Source organism: Plecotus auritus, assembly GCF_963455305.1.
Source record: "Plecotus auritus genome assembly, chromosome: 5".
Classification (NCBI taxonomy): domain Eukaryota; kingdom Metazoa; phylum Chordata; class Mammalia; order Chiroptera; family Vespertilionidae; genus Plecotus; species Plecotus auritus.
This window is the reverse complement of record NC_137776.1, coordinates 166,740,003-166,759,477: the sequence shown is the minus strand read 5'-3', so window position 1 is coordinate 166,759,477 and position 19,475 is coordinate 166,740,003. Positions and strand designations below refer to the sequence as shown.

The 19,475-nt window shown below is 46.8% G+C and overlaps 1 protein-coding gene across 7 annotated transcripts in view; it reads right to left on the bottom strand.

Annotated features, from left to right (window-relative positions):
* The window catches only part of PALM2AKAP2 (PALM2 and AKAP2 fusion), a 385,911-nt gene that overhangs the window by 177,485 nt on the left and 188,951 nt on the right, over nt 1-19,475 (bottom strand). For all 7 annotated transcript variants that reach the window (XM_080669981.1, XM_080669983.1, XM_080669987.1 and 4 more), the window contains exons 5-6: nt 3,769-3,883; nt 2,876-2,897 (exon numbers count right to left, since the gene is read on the bottom strand). In XM_080669981.1, the coding sequence (XP_080526107.1) occupies nt 2,876-2,897; nt 3,769-3,883 (137 nt within the window). The remainder of the gene's footprint in view (nt 1-2,875; nt 2,898-3,768; nt 3,884-19,475) is intronic.

The following is a 19,475-nucleotide window of genomic DNA, read 5'->3' as shown; positions in this document are numbered from 1 at the left end:
CTTCCATGGGTAAAAAAACATACTGTATGCAATCTATAGTTACACAAGACCCGGTGTCTATTAAGGCAGGAAAAACCACCCACCCAATTGATGAAGATGCCGCTATATAACAAGTGTGCAGATGAGGTGGGGGGAGGAAGTCAGGAGGGTTCAGAATGTATATGGCTGGGAATTTCTACTCATGACTGGAATACATTGCTCTTGACTACCAGGGCTACCATGCGGTCAAAGCCATTGGTGGTCCAGCGGCACAGAACCCTCATTTCCTCTGGCATGCACAGTGGGGGCAGGCATAGGGGAAGTGGAGTCATGACATTTCCCACGAACACCCGCAGCCATCTCCTTGGCACCTCATTCCGCTTGGGTTGCTCTTGCTAATTATCTGTGGTCCTTGTACAGTTAGTTATATAATCTGGTTGGCCTTGGATTCCGTAACCAGTTTCAGAAGTTGGGTATTTTTATTAAGGTATTATTAGTCTCCAATCATTTTGTGTTAGTTCTTAAGTAACAGCAGTTGATGGATTCTAAGAGGGTCTTGGCAACTCTGAAGTCAAAGGGGCCTTGGGAATGAAAGACTGAGAAAATAATCAGGCGCTTCACAATCCCTCCCCTGGACGTGCTCCAGTTTTTACCCTCAGACCACAGAGTGACCTAAGCATTGGCCACATTCTTGGAAGAATGTGTTTCCTCCTTCAGACTTTTCTTTGCCAGTAGACGTGGTGTGATGGAAAGTACTCCTAATCCCCTAAGTTAGAAGCAGAGGTGGCAGGAATCATAAACCAGGGTGACAGGTAAGACCCCAAAACCCAGGGTGACAGGTAAGGCCATTTACTGGGATACCTAAGACTTCACATCCTCTTACTTCTGAGGTCACCAATCTTGTCAAAAAGAGGACAGAGTCCTAAAGGCAATTTCTCTGCAAGCTCTCAGGTTTCTCACCCCTCTTGGAAATGCTTGGGTGAACAGATGACCATAGTGGGAAGTACCGCAGGAGGGAACGAGAGAAGTTCAGAGTGAGAATGAAAGAGATAGTGGCAAGTGGCAAGAGTGTATAATGAGGGTTCATTTTTGCTTATTAACATGTCATGGAATATGTGGGTCTCTCTGGCCCACACAGACTTCCAGGGACATGACATGCAGGCTCTTCCCCTTCTTTAATTAGAGAGAGAATTCCAGGAAAAGTCCTGGTTTGAGGAGAGAGAGAGAGAGAAGAGAGAGAGAGAGAGAGAGAGAGAGAGAGAGAGAGAGAGAGAGAGAGAGAGAGAGAAAGTGAAGACATAAAAGGCCAGTGTGCACCCTTCTGGTATGTGGGTGTCTGGGGGTCAATGTCCCAAGCCCCATCCCAGCTGACACTTACTGCAATCCTGCTGGCCAAGTACTCTGCCTCTGGTCTTCCATGGCAACTGGGAAACCACTATCTTTCCCTTGCTGCCCCTGCAATCCCCCCAAACAGGAAAGGTCACATCCTCAGACCATGCTCTACCTCCAAAGCACAGAACAAGAGCCCCGATTTGGCCACAACCTAGAGAAGGTTCTAGCACTGTCATAGGTACTCCTCCTGGAGTCTCTGCTGGCTCAGCCCTGACCTGTCTCTGCCACATGCACTGGGAGAGTGAGATTTAATTTAATACCTTCCCAAAGATCACCTGGCCAGCCAGAATCCAGGTCCTTTGCCTTTTACTTGCTTGGAGGGGAGGGCGGAACCAAAAACACAATACTGTTTCTGAAGTCAGAATTATCCTCAGTGCAAGATTCTTTGCTCATCCAGAGAAATACATTACCCATCCCTTTTCCCATACATTTCCAGGTGACATCGGGCAAACACTGATGCCTACTCCTATTCTGGCTCCTAATTCTCTTCCTAGTGTAGAGATTGACTCTATAAGAACCAGATGAGAGATCAACCAAAGGACTTGTATGCATGCATATGAGCAAAACCAATCGACACAGACAGTAGGGGGGTGAGGGCTTGTGCTTGGGGGTGGGGTGGCAGGGGAGAGGTCAATGGGGGAAAAAGGAGACTCATGTAATACTTTAAACAATAAAGAATTAAAAAAAAAAAGAAGAACCAGATGAGCAGATGGATCTGATCCTTCCCACAAGTCCCACAATTCGAAGCAGATCTAGCTGAGAGCCAGAGTGAAAGTGGGAATCGAGTGCGTTTCCTAAGTTCATAGCTAACGATTTGGGGAGCAAGGTAAAGAATGAGAAGCTCACAATCCCAAGTTCATCTACATGGCCCCAGGGAAGGAGAGCGGAGGCAGGGGCAAGGAAGGGAAAAGAGAGCAGGAGAAGGCCCCCTCCGGCCAGGATGGGGGGCAGGAAGCCAGGGCCCTGCTCCCACACCTCATGTCTCCCCCTCTTCTTGCCCCCAGGGAGAAGAGTTCTGGCCAACCCCACCTCCCTGGAAGGCTGCAGAAACTGCAGTTGTTGAATCAAAGAAAAACCGGAGGCCTTCGAAAGGTTTCCTAAACACCAGGTAACAGCCTTCCAATGTGCAAGGGGTGGTGACCTGGAGACCTACCCACCAGCACAAATGAGCTCCTTCCTGCCTGAGATCTGGTCCTGATGTTAACACCCTTTGCCGAGCATCTTTCAAGAAAAGTCCAAGCAGTGAACTCTGGGGAACGAATGGGAAGGAGGAGAGCCAGGCCAGTGTATAAGTTAGAAACAGCGAATCAAGAGACAGTCCGCGAAGAAGGCAGAGAAGACTCCGGACGTGGGCCTCTTCGGCACCCTGGGAAAGGCGCCACTCCCTTTCTGATGCCCTTACACACCAACACACCACGTCTCTTGCGAGCCTGTGTTAATGAAGCTAAGCTGACCAGGAAGTAAACATTCGTCTACAGATGGGGCAGAGAGCGCTCACACTTACCTCCATCCGCACTGGAGAAGCTCTGTGGAAACAAAAGCAGGGCAGAGCGTTACTACACATGCGAGGAGATAACCCCTCCTTCATGTAACCCATCTTTCTCCCCCAGGCCAGGCCCAGATCTTGACTGTGATGGGCAAACCCAATGCTCTCTGCTCTTCTGGGAAATGTGTTTGGGATCCTGAAATTTAAGGCAAAGGTTTACCATCCCCACCTTCTACCGAATTCCTCCCAGTTGAGATTTCTTTCGATTATCCAGCCAATACCCTTGGTTGTATTGAAGAAGTAATATCAGAAAATCCAATCGGAAAATTAATTTGTTTAGATTGCTTTCCTGGGGCCAAGGGGTGCCTGAGGAACTGGGGTTACGGAAAGGAGAGAAGGTCCGGAGACAGTCAGAGCCTCCTGGCTCTCTGGATTCTTACCTCCTTGCTGCACGACACTGACTGTTTTCATATACAGTGAAATTTCATGTATTTACGCTTTGTTTTCCCAACTCATGTCTATTGGATATGGTTTTGCCTCTGGCCTTCTTATAAAGGAAAGACTTAAACTAAAGCCATGGGAGCATGTTTAATCTGCTTCATCAGAATTGGTTTTAGGATTCTAGAGTCCATCAGAAGATGACTTCCCAGGCATTAGACGTATGGAGAGTAGGTAGATGGGGTTAATATGGAATGAGTCTCCCTGCCTTCTCGGCAGGCTAGGTGGTCCCAGAAGGCAGGCCACCCTCAGCGTCAGAGCTGGCCCTGTCCTCGCACATCTGGCCCTCGTGTCCAGAGCATGGGGCTCAGCCTTCTCATCAGCACCAACTGGCCTTTTCTCCAATTGGCAGCGTTTCCCTGGAGCTCACTTCCCCGTGGCCATAGTTTAGAGAAATAGCATGTTTCCTTCACCTTCTGAAAGTCCTTGAAGGATTTTTCTGTCTCCTTTAGCTTCTCTAGGATGATTTGCTCTTTGGCGGATATCTGGGACTCCTCACTTTCTAGCGCTTGTATTTCCTGCTCCAGCCTGGAAAACACACAAACAGAGGACGGGTTACTTTATTGTCCTGCCACCCCAGGGCCAGAGAGCAGCTCCTTCCTGGGGGGCGGGGGGCGGGAGAGGGATCCTGCCAGTGCCCGTTTTACCTTACGCTGAGGTCCCAGGCCAGGGTTTTACATCACAGAGCATCCTGTGTTTTCAACGTTGCCACCGAGCAGACGTTGGCCAAAGGAAAACAACCCAGAGCTGCTGCCGCTAGTTCACGGTCACCACTTTGCAAAAACACTTTGCAATATGCTCAACACCCACGTTCTTCATTTGGAGGTAGATATTTAACGTAGCAGAGGACATAATAGCTGAAGGCTAACAGCTTCATAATCTCCCAGTTATCTCGGAGTAATTGCTCTCCTCTCAGGTTAGCCAAAGTGTGAAGAGCCAATCGTACTCTGCCTGGCTGGTGTGGCTCAGTGGTTGAGCATCAACCCATGAACCAAGAGGTCACCAGTTTGATTCTCGGTCAGGGCACATGCCTGGGTGTGGGCTCGATCCCCAGTAGGGGGCGTGTGGGAGGCAGCTGATCCATGTTTCTCTCTCATCTTTATTTCTTTTTTTTTTTTCATCTTTATTTCTATCTCTCTATCCCTCTCCATTCCTCTCTCTCTAAAAACCAATAAAAACATATAAAAATTAAAAAAATAATAAAAATGAAAGAAAGAGCCAATGTTACTCAAAGGAAATATGTTGCCAAGAAATGGCTGGTGGCCAGGACCCTGGAGAGCCTGCGGTCATCTCCCTCTACCGCCCAAAAGAGAGAAGATGAATTGGACTGATACAGTAATCCCTACTCTTCTGGAACTTCCCTCAGTTTTCACAGCCATCCTATATATATTTCCTGAAAGGGAAATTTCAGCAGTGCCTGGAGACTCTGGGAATAATCCAGAACAGCAGCAACAGTTATGATTGGGGGAAGTCTCAGCAGCTGTATTCTTTCAATGAAATGATCGTAATACATTAACTTTTATTGAGCAGTAAGTATTGAGGCAGGAATTGAGCTAAGAATTCACATGGCTTATTTTATTTCACCTTCCCAATGACCCTGGGAGTAAGGAATCCCCATTTTACAGATGAGATCATTAAGTCTTGACAAGGGACTAGTTTGCTATTGCACAGCCTCAAAGCAGGATTCAAGCTGGGATGTCTAACCCAGGGTTGGGCAAACTTTTTGACTCGAGGGCCACAATGGGTTCTTAAACTGGACCGGAGGGCCGGAACAAAAGCATGGATGGAGTGTTTGTGTGAACTAATATAAATTCAAAGTAAAGGAGCGGAGGGGAGAGCAAGAGAACCGGATAGAACAGCCGGATCCGGCCCATGGGCCGTAGTTTGCCCAAGGCTGAACTAGACCCTGCTCCTGACCATTGTACTAAACTCTTACCAGGTGGGCTCCACAGTATTTCCCGTTTTCCTGCCTGTTAAGCATTGAGTATGTTGGCATACTGGGATGGCACCGTTGTGCCGCAATGCCTCTGGGGTTATGAGGGATGGATGTCCCCGCTGAAGGGACTGTAGACTATTGTGCTTCCTGAATTATTTGGTCTGAATTTATTGGTTCACTCATTCATTCAATTTTGCTTTTGGTCTTTCCCCCCCCCCCTCTGTCATGCTAGAAGCTTTGCTGTGGGTCTGTGCCTGCCTATACTAGTCCTCTCTCTTCTCCTCCTCCCCTCCCATCTTCTCATCTGCTGCTGGGAACAGGCTAACCAAGTCTGTGAGACTAAGAACGAAACAGTTCAGAGTGAGGTCTTCTGAGGGCTGAGGAACACCAAGACACAGGCATGGATTTATCTGGGGATGCACTGTACCCCGCTGAGGCCTTTTCTGTTTCTTTCCTAGACATCAGAAAAAGAGCCTCTGGATGGATGAGATTTTGTGTGTGTGGGAGGCAACCAATGTATGTTTCTCTCTCATATCGATGTTTCTCTCTCTAAAAATTAAAAAAAATTTTTTCTTAAAAGAAAAAATTGGGCGATTTAAATTTTGTTTAACATGTTCCCAATTAAAAAAAAATAATGTATTCTTTAAGCAGAATAAAAACAATAAATTACTTTTTAAAAATACCTTGCCCTGGCTGGCATGGTTCAGTGGTTAGAGCATTGGCCTGAGAACAGGAGGATTTGGGGTTTGATTCCCGGCCAAGGGCGTGTAACTGAGTTGCAGGTTCGACCCCCCATCCCCCAGTGGGGGGTGGGTAGAGGAAGCAACCAATGATGTGTCTCTCTCACATGATGTTTCTCTCTCCTCTCTCACTCTCTCTCCCCCACCCCCTCCCTTCCACTTTCTCTAGAAACCAATGTGGGGAAAATATCCTCACTCCTTGGGTGAGGATTAAAAAATAAAAAATTGAAAGAAATTTTAAATGCCTCCTTTGGCCTGCTGCTGAGAAGGCAGCCTTTCACGGGCTATGGCCCAGGAAAGGAGCCAGAGCCTCCGCTGCTCATATGACAAGTGAGGGTTTAAGGGTAACTCCATCGATTTGCAGGCAATTCTACCAATATTTATGGAGGTTGTTTGGCTGGACTTGGAGGTAGGCATTACAGGGGATTCTAACATAAACAAGATCATGTCAAAAATGGCTGACTTAAAAAAAAATGCTAACTCCAAATAACTTGCTTCTGCCGGTGAAGCAGCCAGAGTGGTTAAGAATTCTCGGTGACCTGATGCCCACTGGCTGCCGACTGTCTCTGCAGCCTGCCCCTGGCACTATGAGTTTCAGGGCTCTCAGCTATATAGTTCAGGTGCTGAAGATTTAGGTCACGATAGTGGGTAACTGAGAAGGAACAGGGAGGGAGAGAGAGAAGAAAAAAAAAAGCAATGAAACTAGACTTTTGAGATAAGAACAACTAAGTTTCACCCAAAGGAAATGAATGCGGGAAATGGACAGCGAATGTAAGTCTAAGCAAGTCAGACCAAGTAGCAAATTTCTCTGCAAATGCCCATGTGGGCTTGGGCCCGGTCCTCGGGGCGCTGGGTGGCCCAGGCCGCTGTTTCTCTTTGGGAAAACTGAGTCCTTGGGGCCGAGGGGTATTCTAAGAAACAGTGTTAGGGGTTAATAAGAGTCATCCCAGCTGGGCTAGAAATGCCACTGTTTCATAGTTTCACGACTAAAATCGAATGCAGTCTTCCCTGGAGGAGCCAAGTAGGATATTGCTGAGCTAAAAATAAAGAACGGGCAGGAAGTGTAATTTATACACAAGCTTTAGGCTGAGACAGGTGCACAGAACAGCCTCAAACCAGCTTGCTCAGTTTCTACGGAGTGAAAAGCAGACTGTAATAGGCGGTCAGGAAAGGTGACACAGTGCAGCTGTGTAGGTTTAATTTACTGGAGATGAAGTTGCAATCATGGCCGAACAGTCTTCTAAAGTCTCCCTAACCCAAACAGACCTTCCACACAGGAAATACAAAGAGTCTATGGCTCTGGGAAGAGCATCGATCATTCTCTCATTTCAAAATCCATGTATGCATTCATCCATCCAACTGCTTGCAAACACCTCTCTCTATCAGTCCCTGGGTTGAGCATCCGGGACAGAGAGCTAAATCAGCCACAGTGTCTGCGCTTGAGCACTCTCGATCAAGTGAGAAGAACAGCCAGGTGAACACATAAATTATATGACAACCCAAACACGGCCATCATAAAGGAAAGAACGATGTGTTGTGGAAGTGTCAGCTCTGCCTAGGAGTGTGGCGGGACTCCAGCCAATTTGCCTGCCTGCCCAGTATCTATCCTCTATGCCAGTGGTCGGCAAACTCATTAGTCAACAGAGCCAGATATCAACAGTACAACGATTGAAATTTCTTTTGCGAGCCCAATTTTTTAAACTTAAACTTCTTCTAACGCCACTTCTTCAAAATAGACTTGCCCAGGCCGTGGTATTTTGTGGAAGAGCCACACTCAAGGGGCCTAAGAGCCGCATGTGACTCGCGAGCCGCAGTTTGCCGACCACGGCCTATGCTAACAGAATCTGCATTTTGTTGGGGGTGGCAATGTGCTCAGCTGAAAATGTTCTCACCCCAGCTTCCACTGCAGAGAAGGGTGGCCACTGGGCAGCTCTGACCAATGAGATGTAAGTAAAAACTGTTGGGGGAGACTTCTGGGAAAGCTCCTTAAAAGGAGGAGGCCTATGGTGCTTTGTCCTTCCCCTTCTTCCTGCCTGCAGGGACCTGGTGTGAGAGCGATGTATTAGTTTCCAATTGCTGCTATAACAACGGCCACAAACGTAGGGGCTTACAACAATATGAACTTACTATCTTCCATGTCTGTGAGTCAGAAGACTGACTTGGCTGTCACCAGACTATAATCAAGGAGTTGGTAGAGTTGTGTTCCCTTTTGAAGGCTCTAGGAGAGAATCGGTCTCCTTGCTTTTCTAGCTCCCAGAGGCCACCCACATTCTTTTTGCCTCATGGTCCCCCTTCCTCCATATTCAAGGCCAGGAATGATGTAACTCTCTAACCATTCTTCCCCAGTCCCATCTCCCTCTGACTCTTCTGTTGCCTCCCTCTTCCACTTTGAATGATCCTTATAATTGCATTGGGCCGACTCTGATAACCCAGGGCAACAATCTCCCTATTTTGAAGTCAGCTATTTGGAGACCTTAATTCCATCTGTAACTTTAATTCCCCTTTGTCAGTATTCACAGCCTCTGGGGATTAGGATGTAGACATCTCTGGGGTCCATTACTCTGCCTGCCATAGGGAATATGATGCGGAAGGTGGAGCAGTGAGCTTGTGTCCACAGCGGTACACTAAGCATGGCTGAGTGCGCAGGAGGAGAGAAACTGTCTGGGGTCTGGATGGCTTCCTGGAGGGACTGTACCGGCTCTGGATCGTGGGCTCCAGATTTCTTGTTATGAATTTAAGCTGCTGTTGTGATCACAGGTGAATCCAATTTCCAACTGATACAAGGGGGCGAGAAGAATGTGAGTGAGTAGGTTATATATTAGTGGGGCCATTTTCTGACCCCTCATTGCATTATTTATTTGAAGACTTAAACCTTCTCTCTTTCTCATTCATTCTCTCTCTCTCTCTCTCTCTCTCTCTCTCTCTCTGTCTGTCTTAGTATCTCTGTTTCTATATTCCAGGTAAAGTATTTGGGAAGAATAATGTTTGTTTTCACACAAATAGATGCTACAAAAGTCACTTTCCATATTTCAGGAAGACCATGCATTTGTGTTTCTATGGTGCTCCCAAAATATTTTTCATTTGTGATTCAACTTGCAAGGAAACAGCTTCCGCTTACTTAGATGAGTGTAACTGGAATCACTGCAGATCACTGGGTATCTGACTGTGAGAAAAGGTTAAAGGCCCTTAAGTAAACAGAGGATTTCCACTTCTCCTTATGAAAGAATAGGACCTTCCTTGACTGTAAGGTATCAGTGGAAACTCAAGCTCATTTCATTTCTTTTCTACGTCATCACTGACAGAAATATGGCCAGAGAACAGTCCCTTCAAGATTTACTAAAATACAGCTCATATCCTTTCCCTTGTCTCCACCATCTCCTTCCCGAATTTCATCCAACTGCTCAGGCTGGAAGTTCACACCCTCCATGCTCGGCTCTAACCCCGTCCCAGCCCTACACCTTCCCCTGTGTTCCAGCCAAAACAGCTTACTCGTGCTCCGTGAGAAAACCAGGAATGACTGCCCACTGCCAGCTCCATCTACTGAAAATACACCTAATAACAAAGACCAAACCCAGCTCTGTCTCTTTAGTAAAATAGTTTCCCCTAAGTCCCCTCAACCTAGTGTGTTCAGTCCCCATCCAAATCCCACAGCATCTTCAGCCCTCTTGGTACCTGGGACACCCCACTGGTATCAGAGTATTGGAAATGTGTTGATGCCCCCCAACCTGTACTACCACTCGCCCAAGTACAGGCTCACCGAGAGACAGATAAAATACTGTATTTTATTCACTGTACCTCAGATTCCTCCCTGTACATATTTGTTAAAAGAATGAAAAGCAAAGTAAAGCAAGAACACACTTTTAAAGGATTCTATAGTGAAACTAGCTTGGAAGTGGTGATATTAAGTATAATTTTTCAAATCTTGGCCTGGTTTTGCTAATTTCCCTCAAAATATACTATACTCTTGAGAAAAAAACACATTGATATTAGATTGATTTATTGCTTTATCTAAATATACAGCTGGAACATAGTAACATTTTTCATTAATAATGTTGGTTTAATCAAATTTAATCCTGAATATAGATGAATGAAAATTTCTCTCTCCATAAATTTTCCTTCGCCCCTGGCAACCAGCCTCCCTCCTTCTCTTGTGTATTTATTCCATCTGGAATCACGTGGCTCAGAATCTGGGCAGGTTGATTTCTGCTACGGAAATGATTTCCGAGCTCACACTGAGCATTAATTCCTTGAGTGTGATTCTTGTTTGAGTCTGTTTCATCAGAAATAAAGAGTTTCGATTACATGACAGTGAGATGATCTCCTTTAAACAGTACACTTCTCAGTAGCTTAAACTCTTCCCAAGAAATGTCTCTTTTCATAGGAAGAGAAACAGTCTCATCCAGCCTTCTTACCTCCAGCCTCCAACTCAGGCATGCTTCTGAAGGCCAACGCCTCCACCTGTGCGCCTGGCCTTGTGCAGATTCCTCTGGGATGGCACTCTATCAACTTCCCCCTTCCCCCTGTAGCTTCAACCTTTCCCCAAGATGCCGCCTTCCTTTTAGTCCATAAAAAGAATCAATTCCCTCACACTAAAAATAGGTGAACTTCTCTTGAACCTGCATCCTGTTCAAGTTACTGTTGAATCTCTCTTCCAGATTTCCCCAACAGCACTTGCCTCTTGCTGTCTCAACATCCTCACATCCCAATCGCCCCTCGGCTTATTCCACTCTGCCTTCTGCCCCGCCACTCTGTTGTACAGGGTCTTGTTAAAGTCCACACCTGCCAAATCTAATGGAGACCCTTCGGTGTGAATCAGTTGACTTCATTTTTAAAAACATTGTGCAGCACTCCTTCTCTGCCTTGGAGCCCATGACACCATATTCTCCACATGGGCTTCTCTTCTATCATTTCAACAAATGTTCATTTGGTTCCCTGTTCTCCTCCTCCTCCTCTTCTTCCTTCTCCTCCTCTCCTCCTCTTCCTCCTCCTTCTTCTTTTGTTAATCCTCACCCAAGTATATTTTTCCCATTGATTTTTTTTTTTAAGAGAGTGGAAGGGAAGAAGGGGGGAGAGAGAGAAAAAGAGAAACATTGCCACAAAAGAGACACACTGATTGGTTGCCTCCTGCACGTGCCCCTACTGGGGCCAGCGATGGAACCTGCAACCTAGGTATGTGCTCTTGACTGGAAATCAAACCCATGATCCTTCAGTGTGTGGGCCGATGCTCTAACCACTGGGAAACCAGCCAGGGCTGTTCACTTCTTGTTCCACACTTTATCCCTAGAAAATCATGCCCAGGCTTGTGCTTTAATTCCCACCTACATACGGACATCTACCCAATCCATATATTCAATTTCTTCCCTGAACTCCAGCTCCTATATACAATTGTATTTTCAATATCACCCCCCTGAATGCTCCACAGATATATCAAACCCAACATATGCAAGACCAAACTCATCTTTCTGCATAAAACTGTTCCCCCCTCTGGCATTCTTTAGCTCAATTTTTGATACCATTGCCAATCCATTCTACTTCGGATGGAAACAGGGTTGTCACCTTGACCGCCCACTCGCTCCGCTCTGATAATCACCACACACATACATTAGCCGCCAAGCCCTGCCAAGTTGCCCACAGATTTCTTTCACATCTCTGCCTCTTCAGCCCTGCATGGGCTCTCTCCTTCTTTCTCCTAAATGCCTACAGCAACCTTCTAATCAATTGCTTGCTCTACCTCTACCCAGACTATCACCCTCAAACCCAGATTGTGCCTAGACAGACCACAATTGCACCCGCCTGCTGAAAACCCTTCACAGACTCTATGCCTTAAACTCCTTAATCTGACACACTTTCAGCTTCTCACTTGCCTCCAGGAACAATGAGTTCCTTGTGGATCCTGCACAGAGTGCTCTTTCTTGCCTCACTGCCTTTACTCATTCTACCCCCTCTGCCTGGATTGCACTGGCTCCCTCCCTCTCCCTCCTCTTAACTATTACTCATTCTTTAAGCATCTGCTTAGGTACTGTCTCTTTCTGGAAGTCATCCCTGAGACCTTGCCCTTCCTCCTTGCTGCCATATCTCGTGGATATATTTCATCACCAATTTTATCCCACTGTATTTTAATCACCTGTTTATGGATTTGGGGTTCCCTCCCCAAATCCCATTTGCAAAGCTCTTAAGGTTAATGGCCATCTCTTCTTTATCTTTCTTTGAAATAAAAAGCATCTACCTACCTTGCTTCTAGCAAGGTACCCTGCTCAGTTAAAGTTCCCAAGAAGTGTTGGCTGAGTAAATGACTGATTGAATAAATGCATAAGTGGTTTCCCAGTTGGAAGTAGCCTCACGACAGACCCTTTGACACAATTCTTTCAGTCAAGTATGATTCTTAAAAAAACAACAAGTTCAAATGAATGGCAATTCTGGACTTAGTAAAAAAGAAACTTGTATCACTTCCTTTCTCGCAGATCAGATAAGGTCGAAGGTAACTGCTCTGTTTTCTAGGCTTTTCATTCTTTCCTCCAAATATCTCCAATATATAATTTCACCTGAGCCCGTGTGTGTGTGTGTGTGTGTGTGTGTGTGTGTGTGTGTGTGTGTAATGCACTGCTCCTATTTCCTCTGGGGCTCACCTAAATAAAACCACAGGTGGACGACACAGATATGCAGGAACTGGGCCAGAATGATGGATAGTCTCAGCATTAACTTTGTTTCACCCTGTGATTCTCTTTTGCGTTCGCCCCTTCATGCAGGAAGCATCCGGGCGTTCATAACTGATTGTGAAAAGTGTTTATGTGGCGCAATCCCTCTTCCAAATCCCTGTTTACTCACTGTTTGTGCCTAAACAGCACTCGGTGATAGCCTTCCTGCGGAGCTCGACTTCCCCGTTAGCCTGTGTGTGTGTGCACACAGCCGCAGCCACAGCTCTTACAAATGCCCACGTTGGGGATATCATTTTTGCTCATTGTCCACATTAGAGGTTACTCAGGAGAGACTGATGGAGTTAATATCTTAGTGAGGCATCCATAAAAAAATTATTTAGTGTCCAAGAACAGAGAGGTAAAAATAGCTAACCTTTATGGAGCATTTAGCATTGCACAACCTGCTGAATGGTTGGTAACCATTAGTCACTCTGAAATCTGCTTAGTAACGGCTACTATAATCCACACTTGCTGGATGACAGACCTGAGGGTGTGAGAGTCCAGTGTCTTGTGACCCAGCAGCAGCTAGGAGCAGAGCTGGGATGTAAGCCCAGGTTTGCCTGTTGCTGGAACCTGGGACGTTAGACTGCCCTGTGCTGCCTCCTTCCAAGAGCAAATGAAACTGCCCCAACTCCAAAGCTTTCAGGATTTCCTCTTTCTAGTATAGAACTTTCTTTCCCAACATCTTGATCAAATGTTGCTGCTCTGGTGGAGGCATGAGCGGACTGGGAGCCCCTCCCACCCTCCCACAACATCCTTGCCTCGGGTCAGCCTCTGCACAGAACAGAACCTGGTTTGGAAGCCATTGCTCCGTGAGAGTGGAGAGTGTCTGGTGTATTACTTTGGCTCCCACTGTGCCTACAAGAGTGCTTTGTGCACAGCCAGTGCTCCATCCACAGGAATGTGGTTCTGAAGGAGAGCATCCCCACGTGTGGCCAACACCTGGACTCTCATGAGCTGCCTGGACAGGCCACCAAAGGATAACAGCTCCTCTGGCCTTTCAGCCCCAGAGGGGCGAATGCTATCTATCTGGAAGGCACAGGTAACAGTTCAATTGAGTCTGAAGTAGACACTCTGAAGGAGGCTGGCCAGGGAGCTGTGGCAGGGGCTGGGAGGCTTGGTAATCCATACAGATCTTCCTAAAGGGACCTTCCTCTTAGGATTTATATTTTTCTAATCATGTTTTCCATGCATGACATGGCCAGGGAACAGCTCCTCCTTAGTGGAGAAATTTGTCATCCCATTGGAATAATCCCCAAGTTATTCTAAGAGTTCCTGCTCAGAGCAAATCAAGCCAATCAGGAAGCTCCTCCACATGGGCTGTGCCTGCTGATTGTTTCCCGCCTGGACACTTCCTGCTATTGTTCCCCCACATGTTCTCAGAGGCTCAGCTGCTGAGCCCTGCCCCTTCCCCTCAGGAGCCCAGGGCTGCAATCGGGGCTTTGGGTGGAGGTATACGAGGCTCACAGATCAGGCACCTGGATGGGAGAAACGGGCCTGAAATGAAAATAGGGGTGGTTAGAGCCAAAACCACAGCACTGGGTCTCTGGGGCCTTGGAAGAGAGGTTTGAAATGTTCTGGATCATTCATTAGTTGCTTGTCAAGCATGTGTTGAGCTAATATAGTAATAGTTGCCCAGGCTCTACTTTTGGGAAAGTCATCATCTCATGGAGAAGGCAGGTGTATAAACAATTACAAAGCAGCACTCACTAGAGCTCAAACTGGAAGTCCAAAATGCTAAGGGAATGCAAAGACCTGAGCTTGGCTAACTCTGCTTAGGGAGTGGGCAGGGCAGGATACAGGGGCTTGAGACATTTCAGTAGGATCTCGAAGGCTAGGGAAGAGTATCAAGGCAGAGAAGGGCTTGGGGGCCTTCTAAAGGGGCTCAGAAATGTGCAAGAGGGTTCAAGTGAGTGAAGTGAGGACCTCTGTAGGACTGGGTTATTTTACTTGTGAATAATGGGAAGAGAGCAAGGGGGAGGGGGGGTAGGGAGCTCCAGGGGTCCAGGATGGGATGGCTCTTGAATGACAAAGTGAGTTTAGATTTTACCCTGAAGGCACCAGGAAAGCATTTAGGTTTCTTGTTTCTCTGCCTGTTTTTTGTTTGTTTTAAGGGAATGATTAAAGTAGCTTTGTTCTGGAAAGACCACACTGGCAGCCGTCTGGACAATAAATGTGGATGGGCGATGGGTAAAAGAGGTGCAGAATGAAAGCAAAAAGATCCACTGGAGTTGTCCAGGCAAGAGATGAGGAGGCTGTGGTTGGCATGGACTGTTGTGGGAAGCAAAAAGGGAGGTTATGTTTATTTATTTTTATGTTGCAATGACATTGCGGATTTTCTAAGTCAACTTTTTGCACTACAGTGACCCCTCAGGTTGGGCTAAAAAAAAAAAATGAGCGACACTAAATTGTGAAACTGTAAGTAAAAGTAGACGGAGCTAGACCAGTGGCTGGAGTTTGTATGAGGTCAGCAAGACCTTCAGCTTTTCCTTCCACCCACCTTTCTCTGGACCCTTCCCTGGGATTGCCCAACTGGCGGAGACACCAGATGGCTGTTTCTTGGGGAAAGGGAGGAAGCACAGCTGAAGCCAGCCATTTCTGCTCCCTGTGATGGTCGAGGGTAGCAATTTTCAACCAGCGCACCATGGCACACTGGTGTGCCACAAGAATTTTTAAAGCATGCAACACCTGACTATTTTAGTCAGGGGCACTGACCTCTTTTCCCTCAGATCGTCAAATAAAGAAATGTCAACAGTGGTCATACAGTATGAATGAATAAAAATGATACTTTTTTTTTTTTCGTCAGATTGGCAAAAAATATATGTTTTGGTGCGTCGCAGAATTTTAGTCATTAGTTTATGTGTGCCAGGAGATGGAAAAGGTTGAAAGTAGCTGATCTAGGGTAAAGTGTTGGCCAGGTAAGGCTGGAATGAGGATGAGCCCACCTGCCTTGAGCTCCGGGATGCCAGGTTTCAGGCAGCTGAGTGAGCCAATGTGCTCCTGAGGCCCTGTGGAAGGTAAGGAAGTCACACTACATTATCATGGGGGTTTGAGGCAAAAACTAAAAAGAAAGCCATAGAAACTAAAAAGAAAGCTACAAATATTCTCTCTGATGAGCCTGATAGATTTATTAACACCGATTCTGTTTTACAACAGGTTAGTGTATTGAGAAGTCGAACAAGAATGATGTCTATTTCTGGGTTTTCAAATCTAGAAGGAAAATGGAATTATTCTTATGCCAACAGCCTACCAATGAGAACCTCAGATACAAAAGGATTCACATATAGAGATCACAGCCTGGGCCAGAAATGAAGCCAAATTAGAGAAGCTCTCAAAAGCATTTTACATCAGGCCCAAAGAATAACACCCTTTACTTGTGCTTTTCATTGAAGACCTCTCTCAAATAGATAATCAGATTGGCCATTTGAAATGGGAACCCTTGGATATAGGAATAGTAGCACATTGTGTTCAAAATAATAATTTTAAAAAACGATCCACCTCTTCCCGGTGGTTTGGCTTGTGCAGAGTTGGTGCTGGCCACCTATCTCCCTGTTCAGCTGTGGTCCCACCCCTGAGTGCTCCCACCATTGTCTATTATTTCTGGATCCTGAAGCCAAGGGAGAATTGCCTGCTGAAAGCACAGGGAAACCTCATTGCAACTCTCTATCACAGCACAGAGTTCAAGACAGACCAGATTTGTTGCTGACATGGTACAGGCACCTCAGAAGGGGCAGTCTCACTCAGAGGCATGATGTATTTTTGTGTGAATGAGTGAAGAATCACAAACCGCCTGGGTACATATGAGAGTTCTCATATTCCCACAAAACCCACATGATCCCAATAATAATAATCCTATCTAATAAAAGAGTAATATGCAAATCAACCATCACTTCGCTACACCCACAAGCCACGCCCACCAGCCAATCAGGAGCGAGTACGCAAATTAACCCAATCAAGATGGCTGCGGCCACAGAGAGAGCAGGAGGCTTGGGTTTCTCCGTCAATGGAGGAAGCCAAGCTTCCCGCACACCCTGGCGGGCCCAGGCCTCCACTCAAGGCTATAAAGTTTCAATTATAGAAGATAAATAAATCCCAACAAAAATGGCGGCAGCCACGGAGCTGGAGAGAGCAGGAGGCCTGAGTTGCCCCTGGTGATGGAGGAAGCCAAGCTTCCCCAGCCCTGGCTTGCCTTGGCCTCCGCTTAAGGCTACAAAGTTTCAATTATAGAAGATAAATAAATCCCAACGAAAATGGCTATGGCCACGGAACAAGCAGGAGGCTTGGCTGCACTCAAGGCTACAAAGTTTCAATTATAGAAGATAAATAAATCCCAGATACCAGGGCCTCCGCTTGGGTCGCTGGGGGGCATGGCTGGCCTGCAAACCACCACAAGCCCCTCGCCCAGGCCACCCCACACCCCAAGGGAACCCACACCCTGATCTGGGACACCCTTCAGGGCAAACCAGCTGGCCCCCACCCGTGCACCAGGCCTCTATCCTATCTAATAGAATAATATGCAAATTGACCATCGCTGCAACACACAAGATGGCTGCCCCTATGTGGTCAAAGATCCTGCCCTCATGTGGACAAAAGATGGCCACCACAAGATGGCCAGCAGGGGAGTGCAGTTGGGAGGGACCAGGCCTGCAAGGGAGGGCATTTGGGGGCAATCAAGCCTGCAGGGGAGGGCAGTTAGGGGTGACCAGGCCTGCAGGGGAGGGCAGTTAGGGCAAACAGGCTGGCAGGGGAGCAGTTAGGCATCAATCAGGCTGGCAGGGGAGTGGTTAAGGGGTGATCAGGCTGGCAGGCAGAAGCGGTTAGGGGCAATCAGGAAGGCAGGCAGGTGAGCAGTTGGGAGCCAGCAGTCCTGGATTGTGAGAGGGAAGTCCAACTGGCCGTTTAGGCCCAATCCTACTGGGATCGGGCCTAAACGGGCAGTCGGACATCCCTCAAGGGGTCCCAGATTGGAGAGGGTGCAGGCTGGGCTGAGGGACACACATCCCCCATGCACAAATTTCGTGCACTGGGCCTCTAGTAATAATAATAGCAGATACTTGTGTAATGCTATAAGAGCTTACAAAGTCCTTTCACAGCAATTAGGGACTGAGTGTTTTTTTTTCCTATGTTGCAGATAAGAAAATTGACAGGAAGGGAAAAAGAGAAGTCAGAATCCAAATACCTTTCCTGCCATGCAATCTGATTTCTGCCAAGTGTCTCCTTGCTGTTTTGACCAGCAGGAGGCAGTGCAAACCAGCCAGCATCAGGGGGTTCGGCAGTCTGCCACTTACTGGCTGACATCCTGGGCGAGCACTTCACTTTCCTTAGTCTCCGTTTCCTCATCTATAAGATGGATATAATGACGTATATGGAAGAGCTAGTTCAAAGCTATGGAGACTGAGTCAATATTTAAAATATCTCAGAACACTGCCTGCCATGGAGTAAGCACTAGTTAAAATGTTTATTCTTCCTTTCTCTTCTAGTGCTTTTTAAAAATTTGAATTTAAAGACTATTCTGCATGTGCTTCTTTACAAGACAAACAAAAACATGCTTTTTAAATAAAATAAATTCAAATTAAGCTTCTAAAACAAATTATCCAAAAAATGTAAGTCCTATCATTTGAGTGCTAAAAGAACAATTAAAGAATTGATTATTGGCTTCAAGAATGGTGTAAGATTGTGTGTGTGTGTGTGTGTGTGTGTGTACTGACAGAAAATCCAGAAAATCTAATTCAAGTTCTCAATGTGGGAGAGGCTTATGTGCACCTGGGGGGCCATCTAGTGGCAGGTGCAGTCATATTCCACTAGCTGAGGTAGTATGTTTGGGATTTAGGTAAAGCATCTGGGAGGAAATTGCTGTGGGTCTGCAGTTTTGGAACCATGTGGCTACTTCAGAAGAGAAAGCTCAATATATCAATGTTAAAATGTCCATAACGCTGAAGGTTTTATTCTTTGTTCTTGCAACAGTATACTGTTGTAGTGTTGGTTGCACAAGTCTCCAGCCAGGCCACGTAACCTGTGAACCCTTACTTGTATAGTAAGGAGAGAAACTGGTTGAGAAGGTCCAGAGACTTCAGCCTTCAGGAAGCAATGGCTGGGGGTACCATCTTCCTTAAGACCATCACTTTTATAGGAGCCACGTGATGTAAGACACCATCCATGGACTACAGTAGATGTCCCAAAAGACCCATTATAAAAAACCCAACAGTGACCCTGTGGTTCAGTATGGCCAACCTCTCCCAACACACATGTCCTCCCTACCACTGAAGGTCAGTCACTGGGCTGACATAAGACCTGTGGCTCTTCTAGCTTCTGCAAAGCAGCAGGGAGGCTCTGCAGAACACACTCCTGCAAAGCCTCCTTCCACTCGGAGTCTGGCTCATACACTTCTCCAACACGTGTGTGTCCCCTGTCCTTCCCCAATAATCATGGCCACGTGGGACATTTAGCTCACGAGGTCAAGCACAAGGAGAGGTTCATGAAGTCTGTGAGGTTCTAAGTGCTGAGAGTGGGCCTTTGTGATTTCAGGAACCCCAGCAGCCAACACAAGGCCTTACACAAAATAGACCCTGGGCGTCTATGAAGTTGAGTGGGGGCTTGCACCCATGTGCATGGCTTGCTCTCCCATGTTCTCCTCTCATCTGGGCTGCGGTAAGGGTATAGCTGTGCTCCCTTTAGGACAGGGAGATCCTCCTAGAGTGAGTTGGGCACATGCATCCTTGGGTTTCTAAGTCCAGCCAGGACCAAGGGCA